General features: G+C 37.9%; 1 protein-coding gene across 1 annotated transcript; it reads left to right on the forward strand.

Annotated features, from left to right (window-relative positions):
• Positions 1 to 23,372: 23,372 nt before the first annotated feature.
• On the forward strand, positions 23,373 to 25,301 carry LOC131075871 (phospholipase A1-Igamma1, chloroplastic). The gene has a single exon (XM_058012792.2). It carries the CDS (start codon positions 23,463 to 23,465, stop codon positions 25,014 to 25,016), a length of 1,554 nt encoding a protein of 517 aa, XP_057868775.2. The 5' UTR covers positions 23,373 to 23,462; the 3' UTR covers positions 25,017 to 25,301.
• Positions 25,302 to 27,357: the final 2,056 nt, after the last annotated feature.

The raw sequence follows: 27,357 nt of genomic DNA on the forward strand, positions 1-27,357 counted from the left end.
CCTCAGAATACTATCAGGGTTGGAATTAGTGAGATATTTAGCTTTGAGGATCCTTACCCATTTAAGATCCGGGTCCGTGTACATTTTCCAGACTAATTTCGCCCCCAGAGCCAAGTTTTGAACTCCCAAGTCTTTGATGCCAACACCCCCTATACTGATAGGCTGGCTAATTTTATCCCAAGATATTAAAGCATATTTCTTTTTTTCAGAGTTCATATTCCAAAAGAACTTCCTCATCTTTTTAATCATTTCTAAACGTGCACCTTTAGGTAATTGCTGGCAGGACATCTGGTATATCGGAATAGCCGCCATTACAGCTTTTAGTAATGTTAATCTCCCAGCCGAAGATAGGCATTTGTTCTTCCAAGAATTCAACCTGAGATCCATCTTTTCAAGGATTCCTTTCCATAATGAATTTATATTGTTTCCCTTATCCATCGAAATCCCTAGATATTTACAAGGGAGTTTCCCTTTATCAAACCCTAAGATATTACAAATATCTGACTCTATGATTTGCGGAGTGTTAAAGAAGAAGATCTCCGATTTATTCCTGTTCACTTCCTGACCAGAGGCTAATGCATAGATGTCAAGAATCCTTTTGAAAGCCATGGCTTCAGACCTATTCGCACTTCCCATCAGCATTGTGTCATCAGCAAACTGCTGGTGGGAAATGGCCTCCATTCCATTAGTGATTTTAATACCTTTGATAATCTGATTCATTCGAGCACATGAAATGATTCTCCCAAGGCCCTCTGCCATTATGATAAATAAAAAAGGGGATAAAGGATCTCCTTGTCTAATCCCTCTAGATATCTGGAAGAAGCCTGCTGGGGAACCATTTATAAGCAATGATATCCTGGGCGATGAAATGCATTCGAAGATTAAATTGATCCATTGTTTAGAAAAGCCAAAGGATTCTAAACATTTACACAGAAATCTCCAATCAACCTTGTCATAAGCCTTCTTGATGTCAAGCTTGATCATCATCGCAGCTGATCGATTCTGTTGTATCGAGTGTATGACTTCTTGAGCTATAATAATGCCATCAAAGATAGATCTACCTGGTACGAAACCGGTCTGTTCCTCAGAAATAATGCACGGAAGGATGCTTTTCAATCTGTTTGCTAAAATTTTAGTAAAAAGTTTGTAAATTGTGTTACATAAAGAAATAGGGCGAAAGTCTTCAAAATTTCTTGATTCCTCCTTTTTTGGGATCAAAGTAATGAAAGTGTTGTTGATTTCCCTTAAGATACTCCCCGAGTTTCTAACAGCTTCCAAAGCTTCCACAACCTCTTTACCAATAATGTGCCAACATTTTTGGAAAAAGCAAGCAGGAAAACCATCCGGGCCGGGAGCTTTATCAGGGTTAAGCTGCCCCAATGCAACTTTTACTTCTGATTCTGTTAATTTGTTGCAAAGCGCTTTATTTTGATTTTCAGTTATGATCTTAGGAATATTCCTAAGAATAGTAAGATTGGCATCTTTAAGAGAATATTCAGAGCTGAACAGGGTTTTAAAATGGTTAACCGCTTCTGTAGTTATGTCAGTTTGATCTTCCAGTAGAATACCATTATTACTCATGATCTTGTGAATACCGTTAGTGTTCCTCCTTAATTTTGTACTATTGTGGAAGAACTTAGTATTCCTATCCCCATTTTGAAGCCAATTCTCTCTAGACTTCTGTTTCCAAAATATTTCTTCTTTTGATAACGCATCCTCGTATTTCCCGAGGAGCTCCTTTTCTTTGAGGAAGCTATCCTGATCCATTCCAAGTCTAAACACTTTTTCATTAAGGTCTGCGATTTCTTTTTCTAATGACATTTTGGTTTCAAAAATGTTGCCGAAAACTTCACTATTCCATTTCAGTAACTTGCACTTGATATGTTTTAATTTATTTACAAGGCAAAACATCTTTGATCCCTGGAAACTTACCTCAGACCACCACCTAGAGATCAGGTCATAGAAGTCTGGATTTTGCATCCACATTTTTTCAAATTTAAAGGGACAACACCGCGGTGTAGCCTCTCCCTCAATATTGAGGATGACAGGGTAATGATCAGATCCTGAAGATGGGAGTAGTGAGGCAGAGAGGTTAACCGCTAGATCGCTCAAGTTCCCTCTAAAAAGGAATCTATCTAGTCTCTCCGCGATTTGTGTAAAGCCTGCTCTTCTATTATACCAGGTATACACACCATTATTGGTTTCTATAACTATAAGATTGTTATAAGCTACCCACTCTTTAAAGTCTTTTAAGGATTGCGGTTCCCTACGAATACCACCCTTTTTTTCTGATAAATTCAGGATAGCATTGAAGTCCCCTCCGAGAATAACAGGGGAAGAGGTATCTAGCCCCATCATAGCCGAGAGTTCTGACCAAACTCTGTGCTTGCCGGCATCCGGGATCGGGCCATAAATGTTTATAAGGGTGAAAGTAAATTTGCTGTGTTTGCTTATAACCTTTCCCAATAGCCAATTTCTATTACCTGCTATAGGATAAAAATTAATACTACGCGGATTCCAAATAATTCCAATACCACCAGAGGCGCCCCTGGCTTCCACAAATTCCCCGCAAAGAAGACCTAATTTCCTTTTAAAAGCCTCAGCTTCTACCTGGGCTAATTTAGTTTCTTGTATGAGAACGATATCATGTTTCCATTTAATAATGTTGCGTCTAATTAGACGCTGTTTGTTAGGGGCGTTCATACCCCTAACATTCCATGAAGAGATTTTCATGGGGCCGTGGGAAGGCCCTTCCCCTTCCCAGCATCAAAGAAGGCTGTCAATTTGCCTTGGTCTTTAGCGTTTCCATCCTGCAATCTTAACTCGCTCAAAGATTTTCTGCCTCTACTTTTGGCTTCTCTAGCGCAGTCAGGACAGTTTTTCCCGTCATATATGTTTTTTATTCCTAAGGTTTGCTGGGGCATAATCACTCCCTCACCATTATCCTCTCCCAGTTGGGGCTGAGCTATTGAAAAGTCATTGACAGGAATAGTTATTCTATCTCCAGACCTATTCTCATTATTTTCTTCCTCATCCATAGATGCCAAGAGTTCCTGAATTAGGAACCTCTTCTCAGTTTCCTCTTCCGGAGAAAGATTTTCAACTACCTTATTATCGAATACCTCAAGAACAGCAGCCATTCTAGAAGATATTTCTTCTAGATCTGCCTCATTTTCTTGTTCCAATTTTTCGTCTGATTTTGTGTTAGATGGAAGTTTCAATGAGTCCACCGAATTTGAGACTCTTTTTGTCATCTCCACTAAGGCATCTTCTTTTATAGAGTTTGCCTCATCTATAATTTTATCAAGATCATTAATGTTGTTGTAGGTGTAGTTTCTATTTTCATCAGGGTAAGCCACAGTCAGATTATTGTCGTGACCAGGGGATGTATTTATTGGAGTTTTTTTATGCTGATCTAAGAAAGAGTTATCCATTTGTTCGATACTCTTAACCAGCGCTGGGCATGTTTTCATTCTAACATCAGATTCATTTATAGCCCCATAATAGAAAGTGGGTTGGATGTTCCACTCCCCGCTGTTCGATACTAGCGAGATGGGTTCTAAGTCCAGTGAATTAATATCAGATTCAACTAAGATTTTGATATTCATTTTTACAACCCCATTTTCTAGACCTTCACATCCCAAAAAAGAACCGAATTGATCCCCAATATACTCTAGGATTTCAAAATTCAGATATTCAACTGGTAATGTACCCAGACTAATCCATCTAGGGTACTTGTTTAAATTCCGGGATTGAGGATCAAAGTTCGGTTTCCAATCACAACGAAAAAAACCATAACCTTTATATAATTTAACCGAACCATAGAGAATATCATTTTTTGTATTTTGATTATCACACAAAATTGCCAGAAAATTATTATCCAGGATAGATATACTTACCTGTCCCGGGTATAGGGCCATCCACCACTCAATAATTTTACCAGTATCTTCTCCAATTCCCGTCCACTTTGCAAAAACCCCACATTTGCTAAATAGATTGAATTGGGGTTCCGTTAATTTTGCCGGAATTTTACAAATTCGCCTCGGTTTTATTCTGGATTTTGGCTCAAAATTCCTCACTTTCCCGAGCGGCACCGTGTTTGCCCCGGTGGCCGGATAAAGGTTTGAGGCTGTGGACTTATGCCAATCGAAGTTGAAAGATCTGTTTCTACTTACGCCCATCTTCTTCCTGGCCTTTTTTGAGCGAACGATATGCCAGTTTCTGTCGAAGGGTAGTGACAAGGCATCATCCATTTTTGCCCTAATTACTGCATCTTCCCCAAACTTGCCCGCTTTGCCAACCGTAAACCGAACTTCATTTGTTACAGGGTTTTTCTTGCTTTGCGGACTGTAGATTGAAATGCTCTGCGGACATGAGGCGAAGACTTGTCTGCACCCCCCCGCCGCAAACCTTGGCAATTTCGCAGGACAGAGATTTCGCATTTCGCCAGATTGGCAAGGGTTTTTGATCTTTATTGTGTGCCTTGTTCTCATAGACTAGCAAACACTTCAATTGGTGCACTAAAATTGAACCATTGTCTTTTGTGTCTTGAGCAATAGGCTCTTTTTGTTTCATCTTTAGAGGGCCTGTCTCCCTATGTGGTCATTAGGACTACTAGTGAGGAGAGAATGACCCAAGTGGTAGCGAGGAAAACCCACCTCTTCTGAACCACTATAAACATCTGTATTCATGGTGAAAACTATGGATAACGTGTGCTGATTAGTTCATACCGACACTATGTCTCCCCATAAACCCGTTTGATCAAATTTATTTGATCATTTGTAGGGTGTAACCCCTACCGGCTGGGAGCCTTTTGTATTTACAGAGCTAAAAGTGCCGCATGTATGGCCACACGAGCGGATGCCCTTACTAGCACCTTTTTGTTTTAGAAGCCAAAATCCTTCTAGTTGTTGGGGCAGGAGGTCGAACCTCTAGTAGTGGCCCACACACATATGGTTCTTAGTAGAGATACAAAGTTTGCCACGGGGAGTTTTCGTAGGGACTGATGCTTGGCTGCCCCGAGAAGTGAGTGCCGAGGGTGGAGCCAGTGGGGTCAAGCATCTAAGTATCCGCTCTGAATAGCGTAGCCTCGGGGGAAACTCCATGTGGGATCAATGACTATTGTCTTGGCTAGCCATAAGAATTGTGCTTGACTTATTTTGAACAATCAAACATTCAAGACTAAACATCAAAACTTTGTGTCTTTTGTGTCTTCAAGTGTATGCAAAACAACTTTACATCAAACAACACACTTTCTTTTGAGTCATTTTGAGTCTAAACACTTGCAAACATTGAGTCTTCATCATCATGGTGTCCTCTTGTCACGGAAAAATAGACAAAAATTTAGATTGGGTCACAACAACAACTTCACAAATTAGAAGTTTTTTTCATCAATACTCCAGAGAGAAGACAACATAGAATCAACAGAATTCTGGAATGTCGGATTGTTGATCTTCCTGCCACTTATCTTGGCCTCCCATTAGGCATTGCTCCTCCTGATTCTTTTTGGAGCTCCCTGGTGGATAAATTTCATAAAAAGCTAGCTAGTTGGAAAGGAGCCCTTTTAAGTCAGGCTGGAAAGCTTCAACTTCTAAAGGCTTCCCTTCAAAGCATACCTATCTATGCCCTCAGCCTTTTCAGAATTCCAATAAAGTATGCTGATGCTATTGAAAAAATTCAAAGAAATTTTCTCTGGTCAAGGGTTGAGGAAAAGAAAAGAATGTCTCTCGTGGCTTGGGATCAAGTATGCAGACCGAAAAGTAAAGGTGGTCTGGGACTGAGAAGAATCCTAACTCTAAATGAAGCTCTTTTGTCTAAATAGGTTTGGAGAATGTTCCACTCAGATAGTGAATGGTGTAAAATCTGGAGAAGTAAGTATTCTCTTATGTCCTCTTCTCTTTCCTCTTTTATCAATTCTGATATTAGTATGAATGGGTCCCATATCTGGAATCATGCCTCTAAGTGTAGAGACAACATTGCTAAAGGGGTTATATGGAAAGTAGGCAATGGCAAGAAAATTAAATTCTGGGAAGATCCCTAGCTTTTCGATAAATCTTTGATTGACATCCCAGAATGGGCCCCTTATGCCTCCTCCTGTATTAGAACTTTTGGTCCTTTAGTTGAAGGGTATTGAATGGGAAATAAATGACAGAATATTGAAAGTATCCACCCAAACCTTATTAAGCTTAAAAACCATCTGTCATCGGTCTGGTTGAATAAAGAGGAAGACTCCCTCATTTGAAAATATGAACCTAAAGGTAATATTACTGTCTCTTCTATGTATGGTGTTCTCTCCCCTACCCCTTCTAAAAATCCTTTGTGGTCTAAAGCTTGGATTAAGGGTCTAGTTCCTAAAATCAATTTTTTCTATTGGACTATTCTTCAAAATAAAATCTTGACCTTAGATAACCTAAAGGGCAGAGGTTTTGCTTTCCCTAATAGATGTGCTCTATGTCTTGAGGAGGAAGAGTCTGTGGACCATCTGGCCATCCACTGTTCCTATTCTGCTTCTATCTGGGAAAGATTTCTTAAGAGTTTTTGCATTGATTGGGTGTTTCCTAACACTATCAGTGATTTGTTCTACTCCTGGAATTATCAATGGTCTAACTCCTTTTTGAGAACTCTATGGCAGCTATCTCTCCCTCACATTCTGTGGGGGTTATGGAAAGAGAGAAACAATCGTATTTTCAGGGACAGCTCTCTTACTTAGGATATTGTTTTCCAGAAAATAAAATGGGCTATTGTGGAGAACATTAGGATCATTGGCGCCCCCTACTTTTCAGCCAATCCTTTGGAATCTCATATTTTAAGTTCCTCGAGTTTGAAGATTGCTGACAGTTTTGATCCCAAGCAAAACAAAAGATTAGAAGCAAGATGGCAAACTCCCCCTCGTGGTTGGTTCAAAGTCAATTTCGATGGTGCTGCAAAAGGTAATCCGGGCCCTGTGAGATGTGGAGCTATTCTTAGAGATGATAAAGGTATATGTAAGGAAATGATTGCTATTCCAATAGGAAGCCAAACAAACCACAAGGCAGAAGCAATGGTAGCTCTCCAAGGCATTCTCCTCGCAAAAAGATGGAATTGCCCCTACCTATGGATTGAAGGGGACTCTAGCAACATCATTAAATGCCTCAAGGGGACCTCTAAGCCCTCATGGTCTATCAATAACATTATAAAGGCTACTAGAGACCTCATTAACACTTTTGAGAAAAGTTTCATATCTCATATTTACCATGAAGCTAATGGTTCTGCTGACTGGGCAGCCAATGTGGCGGTCAATCAAGATGAATTGATTACTTGGAAGGGAGAACAGGGCCTCCAAGAGGATGTCAGATTAATCATTTTTAAGGAGTGATACAATAACACCCCAAAGATCATTAATGGTCAAAATAATAATGAAATAGATTAAAAGGAGTGCTTCGAGCTATTCTAATATTGTCAGTACCAGTTTCCAGATTCTGGAAACTATTAGCAGAACCCAATTTCTGGAAATTATCAGCAGAATCTAGACTCTGGAAACTATCAATAGGAAAACTATCAGCAAAACCCAATTTCTAGAAAGTATCAGCAAAATTCAGACTCTGGAAACTATCAGCAGGAAAACTATCAGCAGAACCCAGTTTCTGGAAATTACCAACACAATCCAGATTCTGGAAACTATCAGCAGAACCCAGACTCTGGAAACTATCAACAGAATTCAGATTCTGGAAACTATCAGCATTGGCAAAGGGAAGTCTACAACAGATTATGTGGAGGATTTGACCAAAACTATTGCTAGAGCTGAAAATATGAGAGAATCCAACCTCAGATTTGAGCAAATTGAGAAATATCTGATTGAGAGAAAAGTTAATGCCAATGCTATGGATCAAACAATGACAGAAACTGTCAATAAAGTTAGCAAAATTGAGGAATGGCTTAAAATTATCGCCGAGCAAAGCTTAAACATTCTGAAGGCCTCTGTTAGCAAAACCAAAACCCTCATCAGAAATTTGGAGGAGAAGGATACCCTAGAAATTGACCCTGACACTGAAGGAAGAGGAGATTTTCAAGGACCCAAAACAAGAACTAGTGGTAAAAAGAAGGAGAAGAAGCCAAATAAGGACTTGGATGAACTTAAAGCTGCTCTAGCCAACTACAACCAGCTAATGATTAAGGCGGAGGACCTCCTGAAGGCCTTATAATTGTGCAATGTTATTTATGGTTTCTTCATTTTGTTGTTTCTGCCCTCTGCTGTCCTTTCTGTTTACTGGCTTTATTTCCAGTCTTTGTTTTTGTTGTTCTTTCTTGGTCTAGATTCTCTTTGATGATCATGTTTAATCTCCTTTGTTAAAGGTTTCGAGTCCTTAAAACCTATTTTTCCTATTAATCAGAACTTCACAAATTAGAAAAATTTCCAGTCCAACAAACAAGAGCAATCAGTTTCAGAATTCTTGAGCTTCCTAAGCTATCTCTGGGTTTTCATCTAGCATTCAACCTGTCTTTGGGTCTCACAAAGTCCATCATTGTTTTACACCTTACATTACATACACATTTGTCTAAACTTGAGTCAAAAGGTCACTTGCTTGTCCTCATCATACTTTGTCAACACATTACATACAACAACATTTTGCTAAGTGGTCCCTCATCAAGGTCTATCACCTTTGGGTCTCATTTGGTCTTACTTAGAGTCAAGGTCAACTTACCTCATCAAGAGAAACTATCATCTCTTTCGAAGCCACACCTACTCTACTACATACATATTTAGTCTTACATTTTGGACATTGCAAGTACACCTCAGATTCATTTACATTCCATCCAACTCTTGGTCTTCTATACTCTTTCCATTTTCATCTAGTCTCACACACATTGGTCAATACCTAGTTCATGGTTGAATCTCATTCCCAAAAATCTAGGAGAGAAGCTAAAGAGGCTCAAGAGTCCACAAACATGAGTTCCTATGAGTATGACAATGATGTCTTTTTCAATTCCGATCATACTACATTACCTGACATGGACTCCTATAGAAACATTCCAAATGTTGAGCACATGGACACTATAAACAACAATGATACACACAATGACAATATGGACAACATTTCAATACATTCAGTAGAAGTGGAAGACTCCATTATGGATCCCCGTTTCAATCGATTGGTTGAGGAAATAATGAGGAGGGATAGACAATATTTCTTACAAATGATGGCACAAAGTGGAGCCAAGATCCCTCGTGATTTTGACATGTCTCAAATAATGGAAAATCGACCTTTGCAACAACCTCACCCCAACATGGATCAAAGGAGGCCTAATAGTGGAGGCAATAGAGGACCACATATGGTGCTTGAATCACCATCATCTTTGTTTCAAAAACTAGAGGTCCCATACACACATGGTCAAGCATATGATTCTCACCTTCGCAGACCATTATGGAAGTCTTATGTAGAAAAATATGCTCAATCACATGCTAATGCTAAGGATCAACCACCAAAGCAATTGGATATTCAAAGGCATGCTCAAAATTTGGACACAAGGAAAGCCCGTGTTAAATTTGGGGGAAACACACTAGAACAAACTCATGACATGCCTATAGAGTATGGTATACATGGACAAAGCAGATATTGCATTCCTCAACATGACTCTATACCAAGTGGTACATATATGCAGCATCATTATAGACCTCCTCCATATGAACATGTGTATGATCAATATCATCCATATATGCAACATGCTCCTCCACTCGGTGGTTCAAGCATGGGGTATGGTCCAAGAAGTCGGTCTCCACCTAAAAATAATTTAGAACAACAAATCAAGGACTTACAAAAGAAAATGGAGGACATAAATACACCAAAGCCAACTTACACAATGAGAGACATATGTCCCTATCCATTTGACAAAAGCATTCCAATGCCTCCATTTCCTACACATTTCGTGACACCTAAGTTTGATAAGTACAGAGGAAAAGGGGATCCTAAGGCACATATAAGACAGTTTTTCATAGCTTGCATTGAGGTAGCAGTAGAAGAGACATATTTGATGAGATTATTCCCACAAAGCTTAGGTGATCAAGCTATGGAATGGTTCTCCCAACTTCCACCTGGAATTAAGTCTTGGGGTGATCTAGCAGAGGCATTTATCCAACATTTTTCATACAACATAAAGACAGACATATCAGTCACTACTTTGTGCAACACCAAGCAAAAGGATGGAGAATCTTTTTCATCATTTTTACAAAGATGGAGGAATCTAGCCAGCAGATGCTCTTGTAAAATTCCACAAAAAAAATGGTAGAGATGTTCACCCAAAATGTTAACAAAGACATTGGTTATGACTTAAGGAAATCTTGTTTGTCCACCTTCAAGGATGTCATTGAAAAAGGCTTAGCGACAAAAAAGGTCATAATTGAGCAAGGCATCATCAAAATATTCAAGGAAAACAAAGATGACTTTAAAGGAAAAGATAAGCCAAGATTTTGGAATAAAAACAAGAACACAGTCAATGATGGTGTTGTTGATGCCAATACAATACGACCAAAAATCATTTTTTCTGGATCAAGCTTTACAAACAATCAAGTGAATACTCAAACAACTTCAAAGTCACGAAGGAAGTACACTCCATTGGGAGAACCACTTGAGTCAGTTTTCAAGAAACTAGTGGCAAACAAAGTAATCACTATTCTAGATTTTCCTCCATATGAGCCAAAGGTTAAACCAAATTGGTGGAATGATGATGAGTATTGTGAATTTCATAAAAGCAAAGGTCATAAAACAAGAAACTGTCATCGACTAAAGAACATCATACAAGATCTCATTGATAGAGGTGACATTGAGATTGAGGGACACTCATCTAATCAAAGACATGAGATGTTTAAGGAACCATTTCCAAAACATGACAAGGGAAAAGCTACAGCCACAGATGATCAAACCAACTATACCAGAGCATCTTATAACTATGATTCAACTATCAATCACATCTTGATGGACAATTATGTCTCTACCATTATCATCAAGGACAAAACCCCTGAGAATTCTACCCAGAGACCCAAGATCATCCTGAAAGGAATTGGATCTTCTTCCGAACCTACCTCTAAATGTCATGTTACAACTCGTCAAGGTAAATTTACTTTGTAAGGTGCTCCAGCTAAAAACATAGCTTCCTCATCAACCAAGCCTAAGTATGACCTTGTAGAACAGTTAAGGAAGACACCCACGCTAATCTCCATCCTTGAGCTCTTACACATATCCCCTGCACATAAAGCCATTCTTGATAAAATCTTGAGAGACACTGTTGTTCCTACTGATCTAAACGTGGACTAGTTTCAAGCCATGGTGGGATACCTTTCCGTTCCACACTCCCTTACATTCACAGAAGCCGATGATGCCTTTGTAAGTCAGCCACATAATGCACCTTTACACATTGAAGCCTTCATACACAAACATCAAATAAAATGAGTCTTGATAGATGGAGGAGAAGGTCTAAACATTTGTACATTGAGCACTATTAAACAATTGGGATATTCAGATAAAGTTGTGAATTCTACAAACAAAATTACCATCAAAGCATATGATGATGAAGAGCATTCATCCAAGGGCACAGTCTCCTTGCCTCTCAGAGTTGGGCCAGTTACAAAAGATGTGGTTTGTCAAGTCCTTGATCTAGATCTCACATACAACATATTGCTAGGACGCCCATGGATTCATGAGATGAGCACAGTACCATCCACATATCATTGATGTATCAAGTTTCCACACAATGGAGTTGAAGTAACCATCAAAGTTGATCCTAATCCATTCATATATTGTAATAATCTGTGACCTAGATCAAAAATAACAATTCCAACCAATCGAGAGGCTATTCCTTCATCGGCATATGTTGATCCGAAATCCTTGAAAGCTTCTACATCCAAGCAAGCAGAGCTCAAAGAAAAGTTCAATGTTAAAGACATGGGATGTGGTGAGTATATCTTTCATGTTGATTAACTCCCACTATCTCCTAAGGCATTCAGTCAACAAGAACAACCTACAAACAATTTTCAATGCCAAGGAATTGGGTATGAACCACATAGTGTTGTGGCTACTAAGTCTGAATGTAAATCTCCTCTAGTGGTGCAAGCATCTCTTGATATCAATACTCCTAAGAATGGTTCCAACGAAGAATCTGTTGAGTGTATCGCCAGCCCTCTTGAAAAATCACATAGCCTTACCATATCATCCATTCATTCCATTTCCTCTCTGCTCCCAAACTTGGATCAGCAAGAATTACAAAGGCCCTTACTCATTGGGGATCAAAAATCAAGCTTTGAAAAGAAAATCTAAAATTCAGAAATAAAGAAAAGTCCTTTAGTCCAAATCAAAATCAAAAGCTATTGGACTCTGAAAAAATAAAGGTCAAGGATAAAAATCCTATGAAAGAAAAAGAACAAGAGTTGATCTCCCCTAATATCAAAATAACTGGGGGCAAAAGTTCTAAAATTTCAAATCAAAAAGCATACTGGTTGATCCTAAGTCTCCATCATGCTATCCTACTTTCACTTCTTTTCGCAATCATAAGCCTTCATCACTCATCCACTTGTTTCACACATCCATTCCGTTTTGGCGATACATCATGGACCTTTAATGGAGCTTCCTCGAGGGACTTTGATGTCAGGGATGCCCAAATTTCTTCAGGTGACATGCATACGGGCCTGTGTAGTCCACACACTAGTAATTCTATCTCAGTTTCTTCATCAAGGAAGACAGTCACTCGAGATACACATCATTCAGTCAAGGAACGTTGCAGTTGCAATCATAAGGTTAAGCCTCATACACTTGAGGTGGGTGACTTAGTTCTTAAAGAGAATCCTAAAAATCAGCAAGACAGAGAGAAGAAGGGCAAGTTCGAACCAAACTGGCTTGGTCCTTACATCATCACAACATCATATGGATCTGGTGCATATCAACTCTCAACTATAGAGGGTGAACCTTTGGAGGATCCTATTAATAGCATGCACCTTCGCAAGTTTTACACATAGCTCTTCAAAGTATCCCAATTCAAAAATAAATAAAAAATTCAAAAAAAATTCAAAAATACAAAAAAAATAAAAAAATAAAAAAAGTAAAGAGAAACATTTCATCCAACGGTGAAAACCACTTCAGTGGCACCCTCGAAAAGTACCATAGTGAAAATTGGGTCACCAGCGCCATGCGTAGAGACATTGCTCCTCCCTCCTTCAGGATTCCATTTCATCCTTTCACTTTGCACACACTCACAACCTATCCATTTATAATAAACTTACCTATTCCCATCATGGCTTGTCATTGATCTACCTAAGATTAGTTTGCCATTCATAATAAACATTCCTTTTCATCCCTTTCCATTCATAATAAATCAGCTCTTATCTGTGGCTAAGGCTAATCCTACGTCTAGTGATGGGTGTGGAACTGAGAGCATCACATGTTTCGAGGAGTACAGTTTCTTCCACTTTTCTTTAGTCTATTCGTGCATAATCTGCAATAAAGAAACATTGGCATCACCAATCCGCAATAAAGCAACATTTGCATCACCAATCTGCAATAAAGCAACATTGGCATCACCAATCCGCAATAAAGTAGCATTTGCATCACCAGTCCACAATAAAGTTCCGTCTTCTCCATAATAAAGTATCAGTTTCATGGATTCAGTCAGTTTCAAATGAGACACAACAGTAACAATGGGCTTCAACAAATCAAATCTTTCAGCAGACTCAGACAACATTATGGTTCAGTGCTATCTATCCTTTTTGTGAAAGTAAACATTGTGACCACAATCAAATAAGACTTATACAAGTGACAAGAGACACTAAACTTAAGGACTATAGTGGATGTTGGTGTCGAGTCTTGGTTTTCTTTTGATTTTATCTTTTGGTGACATGTCTTTTAGCTTTTCCAGGATGTCTCTGACTAGAGATTCTATCTCCAGGATTTCTTTGACTAGAAAGGCGAGGATGGGGTATCATCACCTATTTTTCTTTACTGTCTGTGGATTGTCTCTTAGTAATGCTATGACTTATCCAAGGATATGAGGACATTGTGAGTCTAGTATGAACTGGGGCATTCCTTGTTTGCAACTGTCTTATCTCCATGCAAACAGGTACAATGACTTTCTGGGTCGAACATATACCTCGATTGTCATAACCTACTTGCCATAATAAAGCTCAATGATGATAACACACAAGAAGCTCTTTCACTTTCATATCTTCTATCTTCCATCCCCCTTTCTTGATTGACTTCCATCGTCCTTCTTGAGTCTGTGTAGCCTGCTATCACATGACCGAGTATAATGACATGCCAAAAACATTTGCATTTCATGTAGTTGCACCTGCATTATCACATGTTAGCATTTCATACATACATATAGATATCACAATTGCATCACATCCTGCACACAACATATATTAGCACATTTTACATTTTCATCATGTAAATAATCATTTGCATTATCATATTCATTTGCATTTCATACATTCACATTTGCATTGGCAAAACATATTAAAAACATAAAAGAACAAAAAAAAATTGCATTTCATCATGTACATATTTGCATCCATAACATACATCACATAGGTACACGTGCATATAGCTGCCACAAAGATGAATCATCTCATATATATAATCATAAGTGTCATGATACAATGATGTCAAAATACATATGGCTACACAGCCAACCCTCGTGTTGCCCTATCCGGACAAAGGAACCCACTGATCACTCCTCCTAGCACTGCTGGTAGTGCCAGTCATGTCACTGTCATCGTGTTCCATGCCACGTGTCCAGCCCTCATCTCCAGTCCTAGATCCTGGAACACTCGTCTCAGGGCCTCCCTGTCTCCATCTCGATCATAGGGTATCAACCCCCCGTCGATCGGTATCCTCAATATCCTATAAACATCCTCTAAGGTGACTATCATCTCACCCATCGGCAAATGAAAAGTCAGCAATCCCATGTTCGCCCAAAACTCAGAATGCTATCTCTCAGCTAATGCAGTCAGCAATCCCATGTTTGCCTGAAACTCAGGCACATACAAAATGTATCACAGACCCATAACCTCAATGGCAACCCTGTCCTCGAATGTCAACTCTGGTTGTAACCTCTTATTCGATGGGAATCTCTCCCGTGACTCCAACATAGGTAAGTACTCCTACAATTAAGCAAATCAATCATGTCAGTCAAAGTGACACTCACTGTTCATCACAAAGTGTTGCTTATATCCTAGTGACACTCACTATTCATCACAATGTGTTGCTTCTATCCTAGTGACACTCACTGTTCATCACAAAGTGTTGCTAACTATCCTAGTGACGCTCACTGTTCATCACAAAGTGTTGCTATCTATCCCAGTGACACTCACTGTTCATCACAAAGTGTTGCTATCTATCCTAGTGACACTCACTGTTCATCACAAAGTGTTGCTATCTATCCTAGTGGTACTCCCTGTTCATCACAAAGTACTACATTTTTGCACTCCCTATTCATCACAAAGTGCTGCTCATATTATTACTCCCTGTTCATCACAAAGTACTGTGTTTTTGCACTCCCTATTCATCACAAAGTGCTGCTCATATTAGTACTCCCTGTTCATCACAAAGTACTATGTCTTGGTACTCACTGTTCATCACAAAGTGCCTCGATCTATCCTAGTCTTCCTTAGAGGACCTTCTTGAGTGTATCCTCTCAGCAGCTTATCCAATTGACAACATATGTTCATCACAAAACTGTTGATTTGGCCTTGAAGACATAAACGTGCTTTCATTACATAAACGCGCTTACATATTGCACAGATGCGCTTGGCACAAACACAAACGCACCTAAGCATTTTTGACCTTGTTTGACATATTCTAAAGCGCATTTATTGCACTACCTAAGATGCATTAATGACAACATTTATTGCAACAAAGTACAAAGAGGTTTTGTGATACTTACTGGCTCTCCTGCCTCTGTTGACCTCTGAAATTGGTGAACGCGATCGAATCTATGAACCAATACCATCGCTGCTGACTACTCTCTACTCTCTCTACACTCTGATCTCTTGGATGTGTGGATGACAATGAGGATGTCAACCCCTCGTGGTCTATCTTATAGACTATCCTAGCCCTAGCCCTCGTCCCCTGAGTCAGTCTTCTTTATCCCATGACTCTGTCACTCTATCCTATCCGGTCAGTCCTTTCTAGCCATTCTTTCTTATCGAGAGATTGTCTGCGATCTTTTCAGACATTTTCATCCAATCTCTCGAGGGGGCATATCATTCCCATCTTGGGGCAACTTTGTATCAGTTCATATTATCTTCTTTGAAACAATGCGACAAGCTGCATTGTCTCAAAGAGGGGCAAAATGTAGACACCTAAAATTGTCCAGTCTAATTAAATAAATATCTTTATTTATTTAATTATTGTATCCTAATTCTTCTATTAATTAAATAAATCTTTATTTATTTAATTAATTCATTTATCTTCTTCTAGCCTTATTTCTCATTTAAATAAATACTTTTATTTATTTAAATTATCCTTTTTCTAAATTAAATAAATATTTTATTTATTTAATTGATCCCACTTCTTCTATTAATTAAATAAATCTTTATTTTATTTAATTAATTCATTAGCCTTTTCTACCCATGACACATGTCATTCATCTCTTAATTCCTACACTACCTACCCCTCTTATTATTTTCTTTACCTACCCTCTAATCATAGCCGACCTCTTTTACACCTCTCAATCTTATCCCTCATTTTCTTATAGTGTCTTCTATATAAGGAGATGTTTCCTTCATTATCAACCCTAATCAATCTATGCATCCTGATCAATTGACTACACTCTTTCATATGCGATCAAGCCTACTTGCAACCACACTTCCATTCTTTGTTGAGCTCTTGTGCACATATAAAATTTGAGAGCAAATATATCAAGCAAGATCAATGGAGATACGAAGAATGGAGATTCAAACCCTATGGGACATGTGATGGTATAATCTTTGTGATTTCATTTGATTTGCATTGTCTTAGGTAATCTTCATATGTTATGGTGGATCTTTGTTGTTGTTAGGCTAGGGTTTTGTGGTTGAATTCATTTAGTCTTTCAATATTGTTGTTTCCATTTTCACCATATATAGGAAGAAACAATTTTTAGAGGCATAGCAAGTGCTTTTGGTCACCATGTAGCTATTGGTCCTATAACAAAGTTTATGAAGAACATTGCTTATGTAATAATCTATGTTGGTATTAGTTTTGGAACTATCTTTTCATAAAAAATATCCATTTGAATTTTTTTTAAAATCTATAAAGTTAACTCTATTAATCCCATTAACATCACACTTTACAACCCATGTGAAATGTACTATATATTCATAATAAAAAAATAAATGTTTAGGTGTTAATCTTGATGATAATTTCTTTTGACTTTGTTTGATGGTCTAAATCTATAATTTTATATACTTCGTAATAAAATAATAAAGAGCTTTTCTCCTTTTACAAGAATTAGATATCAATTCTCATTTACTAGTTTGAGCATCATGAAAACACACAACAATCAAGTAATTGACATCTATTGTCAAAACATGTTTTAAAGACATCTTTGAACATAGTCATACATTTTTTTTAATTAAGCTTCAACAAGATATGAGTGACCAACCCAATGACATCCATTATTCTCATTTACTAGTTTGAGCATCATGAAAAAACACAACAATCAAGAAATTGACATCTATTGTCAAAACATGTTTTAAAGATATATTTGAACATAGTCATACATATTTTTTTAATTAAGCTTCAACAAGATATGAGTGACCAACCCAATGACATCCATTACCACTCTTTTATCTCTTTTACTACTATTAACTTAGTCTCAAGTTCTAAGTTTAAGGAACAAAAAAGTTGTAATGCCTACCAAAATACCCTAGAGAAATAAACTAAAAAAAAACTACTAACAATTTGTTTTTTTAAACATCCATTACATTATTCCAACATTAACATACATTGATACACCATTATTCAATTGCAATAACACATGTAAAATCAAATAGAAACATTGTAAACCCATTCTACGCAAGCGGAATAAACCTTCTAACATTATCATATTTCAAACATACTCTTGCAACACAATTATTCCCTAGGGCATCATAACGTCACTACCTAGCAACATTCTATCATAACATCCATTTATCAAGAAGATCAAATTCCTAACTACTCAAGTGAAGCTTCAATGAAACTATTCTATTCTTTCCATCAATCATTCTAAGGCATGACATAACTCAATTTTCAAAGCATGAATATATATATACAACACAAAATCACATGTTTACTCCATTTCACAATCACATAGATCCCATAAGCACTTTTTACATATTAATCATTCTATACATTAAAGAGACATCAAAGCATTCTTCCTAACCTCTACAACATATCCTTCTACATTTATATATAGAAACCTAACACCAAGAATGCATAATCTCTTACATAATCAAATCATCATTATTATCTTATACAAAGTCCCAAACACATAATATTACACAAATCATTTAACCTTTAGTATCCATGATCACCTAGTTACTCAAGTATAGATCAATGTTATCCATTTCATCTATCTATCATTCATTTTATAACATAATACTATCCATCTCATGAATGTAATACATCTCAAGTACAAATAAACCAATCCATTCCCATAATTATTTGAAACCATAACAAGCACCTTTTTACATCATGAAATAACCATAGGTCTATACCTAAATCTAACATCAAGTCCTATCCTTCTTAAATACATGATAGTACAATACAAGAATACAAAATTTCTTTTATACACATATTTCATTATTATACAATGTCTTCTTTTCACGAACATAGGAATCCAATAACACAATCTCATGAAGAATCCAATCCACACACACATCACCAAGGCGAGTATCCCAATGGAAGAAGGCAATCAACCACCCAACCATGCGGAACCAATGAAGGAACCATCCCCCGTGCTAGAAGATGACAAAGGTTCCAACTCACACTCGAGACCTAAGCTAACACCTATCAACCAAAGGATACAACATGACTCCACGAAACCCAAACATAAGGATACAATACCAAAGTACAACAAGTGGCTAAATCAATGCAATCATCCTCCAAAGGCAAATGAATAAAACAAGGCATATGGATAATGGATGCATGTGGGGTAGTGTGTCATCACATGCTATCCTCATGTGGCATGTGTCTCCACCTTGGATTAACTCAAGGGAGATCGGGTATACTGCTCCAATGGTCTTCCCAATCTAGGATCCCAAAAACATCTCCCTGGGTCCGTCCAATTGGGGCATACAATATCATATTATTTATCTTGATTAGATGTATTCCTAATACCCAGCCCTCTAATCAATTATTATTATGTTATCACTTGCAATTATACCATCAACTCTTCATGTGGTATCCTAGGTTTAGACCCCCTTCCTAGAGGGCTAGTACTCACAACCTAGTACCAACACATGCAAGAGCCCACTCTCCCATCCATGAACCAAGGACATAGGGTAAAGATACAAATCAAATGAACAAATAACACCATCATGAAATCTCAAGAAGGTACAATAGCCACAACATCAACTGAATACAAACTGAGCAACAAGGACTCAAGGGTCAACTCGAGGAAGGAGACATTCACAAATGCAACATCAACATAAGCCAATCATGGATGAAAGACATAAAAGAGCTCCAACTAACATCAAATCCTCAATAGTGAGGCATAGCACATCCAACTAGAGTCATAAAATCAATCCCTCAACTACGAGGCACTCTTCCTCTCATCGGAGCATCAAATCGCATAGGAATCACCTCATCGGTAAGGCATGCGCCTTCTTACCAGAGAACATGAAACAAAATAAGGGATTTAAAAACATCATAATCAACTTTGAAAAAGTCAATACATATTACACAAGCCTCTGGAGTACTCACACATATCAAAGATGCACTCAAACAAGCTAAAAACTGACTTCCAGAGACCCTGGGACAACTCAGCGCTCCCGAAACCTAGGTTAGCATTCTTGGTAGGTATGGTAACATTTTTGGCATGTATGGTAGTGTTTCTGGTCAGTATGATGGTGTTTTTGGTCTCTAGGGTGGCATTTCTAGTCAATATGGTTGAATCTACAAATCAGGACCTCAACTCTCCTAGTCAGTTTGACAGAGCATATGGTACAAACACTGGCATTCCTAGCATGTATGGTGGCATTCCTGGTATGTAGGGTGGCATTTTTGATAGTTTGCATGGTGTTTCTAGGTGTTTCCATGGCGTTTCTGGTAAAAGTGCAAAGATCAGTTCAATACAAAGGCATATGGCTTAGGAGGGGTCTCAGGAATAATTAAGGGTATAAATAGACCCACACACTGCACACAGGTGGTCTGGAACATCCAGAAAACATCAATAACAACCAACATACTCACTAGCAAAAAGTTGTAGAAGAAAATACCTCTCCCACTCAGCATAAACTGAGAAATAGGAGCCAAAACCACAGAGGAGAGAGGAAGGAAAGTAACAATCAATAAGAAGGAACTCAATCAAGATAGAAAAGGTCCAAAGACATCTACGACAAGTGAAAGGAAAGATCCACACTTCCACATAATAGCCATAGAGAAACACAACAATCACAATGAAAACATGAAGCCCAAAACTGCACTTTCCCCATTCCAAATTTGCACAACAAACTGAAATCCACTAAGGAATATCATTTCCACAATCAAATAAAACTCCAAGAGAAAATAAAATTCAATAATTGCAGACACAAAGAAGACAAACTTTTCTGGAAAGAAAATGTAAAAGTAAGAGCCACCAACCTACAATTCGCAAAACCAAAATTGAAGAAGAAATCTGAAAATGCCAAGCCTTCCAAAATCCAAATCGCAGTCCAAATTCCAAATCCAATTCGAAAATCCTCTTGAAATGATCTGCCGAATGATTAACTCGTGCACAGACCAACAAGCCAAATTAAATTGAAAATTAAATTTAAGACTATAGTTTTCTCGACCAATAGAAAAATTCCAAAAAAACATATATCTTACTTACCTTTACAAATTTCAAAAAAGGCATAATATAAATATATATTTCTTACCAACCCAATCAAGCCGACCAATAAAAAATAAAGGTAGGTAGAAATAAATCAAATTCAATTACTTAGTATAGATATGACAATTAATTGGGGAATACAAATATTTCCTCAAAATTAAACGGTAGGTAAAAATAATATTATTTACCCATACTTTATTAAATAATTCCCACATAATGATTTATAATTAATTGTCATTATTAATATCAACATCAATAAATAAATAAAATAAAATAAATAGAACCCAAATAAATAATTAAATTAAAAACAATAACTAATTAAAAGTCATCTTCAACAATAAATAAAATGAATTAAATAATTAATGAAGCTCAATTAAATATCAATAAATAAAATAAAATAAATTAATTACTTAATTCAAATAAATAATCCAATCATGCAATAAAGCCAATAATTAAGCCATGACTGATCAAAATAAGAAGCTAGAGAGATTTGACTTCATGACCTACAAAACAAGGTGGAAGAGACTCAACCAATACACCACATCTCCTAGTTGACCCTAAAGGGGAATCAACCACGCAAAAGACATCAAAATAAACTAACAAGGTACACATCTTAGACCTAGAGTGTGTGAGGGAAACTATGTCATCTCTGACAACTTGCCATTGGGATAGGACATGCTCAGACCTGTGAAGCCAGGTGAAGTCAATGTCTGGTACATGCAAACCTACATCAAAAGCCAACACAACATATACAATACATATACCTCACAATAAACAAACAAGTGATAGAGAATTGCGATGACATATCCCGCTCACAATGAGTGATATGACATCGTCTCTACTCACAAAGACAGTCACACAATAGGATAACAAGACATCACATAGAATCATCACAATGAAATAGGGTTAGTGTCATCATAAATCAAATAATCCATATGATCAATGATCACACACACACACACATCCATGAATAATATAAATCAATCCATCAAGGTGATTGTATGTACTAACATCCATTAAAACCATCAAGTATCATATGTCATAAAGCATATCTAACATCATCAACCATATGAAGCTCCAAAACATAATAAGTCATATCGAGTAAACGTAAATCCACGTAGAGTCCTAGCATCATTGATACCATCTAAGATAGTAGAAGAGTCGTCAAAACATCCACCATATGTTGAAATGTGGTGACTGATCAGAAAAGTATTGTACACTCAGCACGTATCCTCGCTGGGGTCTGGAACCGGGTTGGGCCCCGGGCAAAGGTTCGGGGGCGGCAGCCCCCGAGAAAAGTGGGGGTTCGGGGGCGAGAGCCCTCGAGAAAATTTTTTTGGGGTTTTTTTTTTATGAAAACCGACATTGTAATAAAACCCTAAAAAGGCCGACTTTGTTTTTGCCCTAAAAACACATGTTATAAGTGGCTAGGATGCTTAAGGCATTGTAAGGTTGATGTACTATTTTTGCTGGATAATAAGAAAGATTGGACGACTGTGTATGGTGGACGTAACCCATTCTGGGTGAACCACATTAAATCTCTGTGTTATCTGTGTCCTATTTTATTTCTTTATCTTTTGCATTTAAATTTGCATATAATTGTTAGTTCATATTTGCTTCGGATCTGCTTGAAACCCTAACACCATAAGCATCAAAACATAAATAGAGTTATAAGTATCGATCAAGATACCATCAAATCAACATAAAGTAAACTAAGCTATATTAATAAGATCTATTAATGCAAAATAGACAAGATGAATCAGGGAGGGGCACTACAAAAGTTCTAAAATTTAATTGTTGAATAGAATGTCCCACAATGCTCTTTCACACCACCAAATCTTCCTTACTTTATATATATATACAATAATCGAACAATCAATAATAGTTTCACACTGTCATCTATTAAAAAAATGATAATTATTTATCACCAACATTAAATTAAACTTTACTTCATCAAATATCAACGCATTCACTAGTCAAACAATCAATAATAATTTCACCCTAAATTAAATTAAATATTATAATTTCATCCAACATAAACATATCTACCAGTCAAACAATAAAAAATAATTTAAAAAAAAGAATAAATTTGTATCACAAAAATAAATTAATAATTATAACTTCTTCAAACATCAACACATTGAACAGTCAAACAATCAATAAATAATTTTACACCTCATCTACTATATATATTACACGTCATCTATAATATATATATAACCCAGAATTAAATCAAGTTTTATACTGAATTATATATTCTTTAAACCTTCTAGAAACCTATGCAAACAACGATAAGAGCAATTAAATGACTAATTATATATACTGAATTAATTTATTCGTGTTCGGACAAAATTTCCATGGAATGCATTTCACGTGGTGCTTGTGTCACCGGCTGTATAATTTATTGGAGCTATAAATAGCCCTGACATGTAACGATTTCAACAGAGATGCTGCGGCGAGTTGGCCTGCAACACAAGTTCTCCAGAGAAGACATGAATTCGATCGCTACTCCCTTCACGGGAGCTCTTTCTGTTTCTTCACCGGTCCAGCACTGCAAGCTCGGATCGGTGAAAATCTGCTCAAAAATCGAGCTTGCAAAAGTTGATCGGCAATGGGGGAAAAATTTCAGGGCTCGGCCCGTTCGCAGTGCAGCAACGGAGTCCATGGCGGGCGTAGGCGTAGGCGTGGGCGTGGAGGAGGTGGAGCAAACGGTGGCAACGAAGCCGAAGAAGAAGCTGGCGGACACATGGAGAGAGATCCAGGGGGCTAATGACTGGGAAGGTCTGCTGAATCCCCTGGATGATGTTATCCGCAGGGAGATCATCCGGTATGGAGAATTTTCTCAGGCCTGCTATGACGGATTCGACTTTGATCCGTTTTCGAAATACTCTGGCAGCTGCAAATATCACTACAAGGATCTGTTCGAAGGCGTTGGAATGTCCGATTACGGGTACAGAGTCACAAAGTATCTGTACGCGACTTCCAATATAAATCTTCCAGGGTTTTTTCAGCGGCCTAGGGTTCAGAAGCTGTGGAGCAAGCACGCAAACTGGATGGGGTTCATCGCTGTGGCGACGGACGAGCAAGAGATCGAACGGCTCGGGCGGCGGGACATTGTTGTGGCCTGGCGAGGCACAGTTACTTACCTCGAGTGGATCGCCGATCTCATGGATTTTCTGCGCCCTGCGCAGTTCAATCATGTCCATCCGCATGCAGATGTCAAAGTAGAGTCCGGCTTCTTGAATCTTTACACTGCAGAGGACAAGGACTGCCGTTACTGCAAGAGCAGCGCCAGGGATCAGCTCATCCGTGAGCTCAATCGCCTGGTGGAGATGTACAAGGGCGAAACCCTAAGTATTACTATAACTGGACATAGCCTGGGCAGTGCCCTGGCGATGCTTAGTGCCTATGATGTGGCGGAGCTAGGGTTAAATTGTCCTCTAGATTCAACGCCTATTCCTGTATCAGTCTTCTCCTTTGCAGGCCCTAGGGTTGGCAATGGCGCCTTTAAAGATCGCTGTGAAAAGCTAGGGCTTAAGTTCCTGCGGATCGTTAATGTCCATGACGGCGTTCCTAAGGTCCCTGGAATCTTTTTCAATGAGAAGTTTCAGGTCGCCAAGGATTGGATTGACAGGCTCCCCTGGAGCTACTGTCATGTCGGAGTACAACTGGCTTTGGATCACAATATTTCGCCTTTCCTGAAGCCTACTAATGATCCTGCTTGTCTTCATAACCTGGAAGCGCATCTGCATCTCCTGGACGGCTACCATGGCCCCGGACGCCGTTTTGCCCTCACTTCTGGCCGCGACCCAGCCCTGGTGAACAAGGCCTGCGATTTCTTGAAAGATCATTATTTGGTCCCTCCATTTTGGCGACAGGATGCAAATAAAGGCCTGATTAAGAACAGCGAGGGCCGCTGGGTGCAGCCTGATCGAATCAGGATTGTGGAAGACCCTATCGCCAAACCTCTCAAAGATTCCGTTAATGGTTTTCCCCATTAATCTTCCCGTAACCTGTAATTTTCTCTCAGATTTCTCGTCTGTGCTCTGGGATTTAAATCCATTGCTGTAAATATTTATGCAATAGATGTATCGTAAGATATCACGATATATTTCTTCTGATTTGCTAGTGAAATAGCTGTAGATTTTTGGTGGGAGGGCACTCTATGGAAATTCTCAATGTTAGTTCTGCAAAGGCTTTTAAATAAGCGATTTGGACGGCTTTTGCTTCAAAGCTCTTCTGCTTTAAATCTAAATATTATACGATCGCACTGACAATTTTCTGTACTGGATTCCATTGATGTCTGTAAATATTTCTCAGTGTATTCTGGAACAGAAAAGAAAAGATTCTCTCTGTATTTTAGCGTTAAATTTTTCTCGCCGATCGATATGCAGTAAAGAACGGTTGCGCCTTGGATGCTGGTTTTGGGTAGGTGAAAATTACAGTCGATCAGGCCTATAAGGTTAAAGGAGCAATGTAAAATTGAATAAATACAGTCAAATGTAAAAAATGGTTTGAAAGATATTGATACACCGTGAAACATTGAACTCAATTTCTAATAGAAGGGGAGAGGACTTAGTACGTGAGTGCTTGCTATTTGTTGATTTGGTATAGAATATTTTTAGTAGTAAATAAGTAATTGTTGTGATTTTATAGTTGTTATAATTAATAGTTGTAATGTTACACTTGTAATAATCAATAATTGTGATTTTATAATTGTTTATAATTATTACAAGTATTCATAATTGAATGAAATGAATTTCTTACATTTAAAAACAACAAATTATGTTTTTTTAATATTAATAGCAGTATAAATAGATCTTATAACAAAACAGTTTAGAAGCATCATGACTAGTTCAGCAAATCATTACGATCATATTAATAGTGCATAAAATTTTTAAAATAATAAAACTTGATTTAATGCACAACTATTATAACTTAATGTCTACCAAATGAAACTATTTCATTACATACCAATAAAATATGATTAAGGGAGAGGGATCTACTCCTTTCTGAATTATAGTTTAAGATACAACTACTTGTCTATCTTTTTTTGGAATTATTTTGGATAACTCAACCACTAATTGTAAAATCAAAACTATTAATTATATACTATTTTTTTACATTTAAAAAATAACAAATTATGTTTTGGATTAAGGTAAAAATAGGTTTTGAAGGGGCCCCAAAACCTTTGCAAAGGAGATTCTAAACGAATTAGAATCAACAAAGCAAAACTCAGAAGAGATGTTGTCATAAAATTGAAACGTTGAGTTAACAGACAACCAAAAGACAAGAGGCTCCCAGAGCCAAAACCTAGAACAAGAGTTGTAACAAGAACAACCAACAACCAACCAAAAACCAGCCCATCATGATTTACCTTTAACTTTGCCCTTGTGAGAATGAAGAGTCGTATCAAAAGAGGGTGGAGAACGCTTAGATTTCTTTCCCTGAACAATGATCCAACCCTCCTCCACTTGTGCAGCTTTAATTTGCCAATTTGCTGAACCGCCTTCATCCTGAGAGCGAAAACCAACAACACCCACCAACACATTGTCAGAATCTCTCCCAACAGACAAGCCATTATCACCCAATACACAGGGAATGGACACCTAAAGCCCATTCCCTCTATTAATAAGGGACTCAACTTGAGTCTCCTTCTGAGGCTTGCAACACACATTAGCACCAACAACCCCAACAACAGTTTTCATAGCAGCCTGAGGAGAAGCAATGACACGTTGAGATTCCAGCACAAGAGTTTCACGCTGAGAATCCAACACAGCTTCCTGAGAAACTACATGCCCAATTTTTTTCTCGACTGTATAGTGCTGAATTAATGCACCTTTCCACCACAAAGCCACCAAAGATTTCTTCTCTTCTCCACAATGAGTAGCTGCATGACCTGTTTTGAAGCATCTCCTACACCTGAAGGGGAACCCTTCATAGTCTAAAGGTTGAACGCAACAACCCTTAGAAGTAATAAGCGAACTCTCAGCAGATAGACCTTTAGAAACATCTATATCAACCAACATATGGGCAAAAGTGGAATGAAAGATATCAAAAGAATCATTATCAACCATCAAAAAATCCCCAAGCGCATCACCCACCTCTTCAAACAGAGGATCCACCCCTAGGTGAAGAGGAAGATTAGGGAGCTGCACCTAGATTCATATCTTATTAAACGTTTCCGAAGTAGGGTTGAAATCAAAATGTCATGATTTGATCATCAACACAAATTTATCTTCCCAACTAAAAAATTATCGCATAAAATTAATCTTCTATCCTCAACCTTCTCAAACTTCGCTATAAAAAACCCTTTAGCCATAGGGTAAATATGTACCTTAT

This window comes from Cryptomeria japonica, chromosome 10 (assembly GCF_030272615.1).
Source record: "Cryptomeria japonica chromosome 10, Sugi_1.0, whole genome shotgun sequence".
Taxonomy (NCBI): domain Eukaryota; kingdom Viridiplantae; phylum Streptophyta; class Pinopsida; order Cupressales; family Cupressaceae; genus Cryptomeria; species Cryptomeria japonica.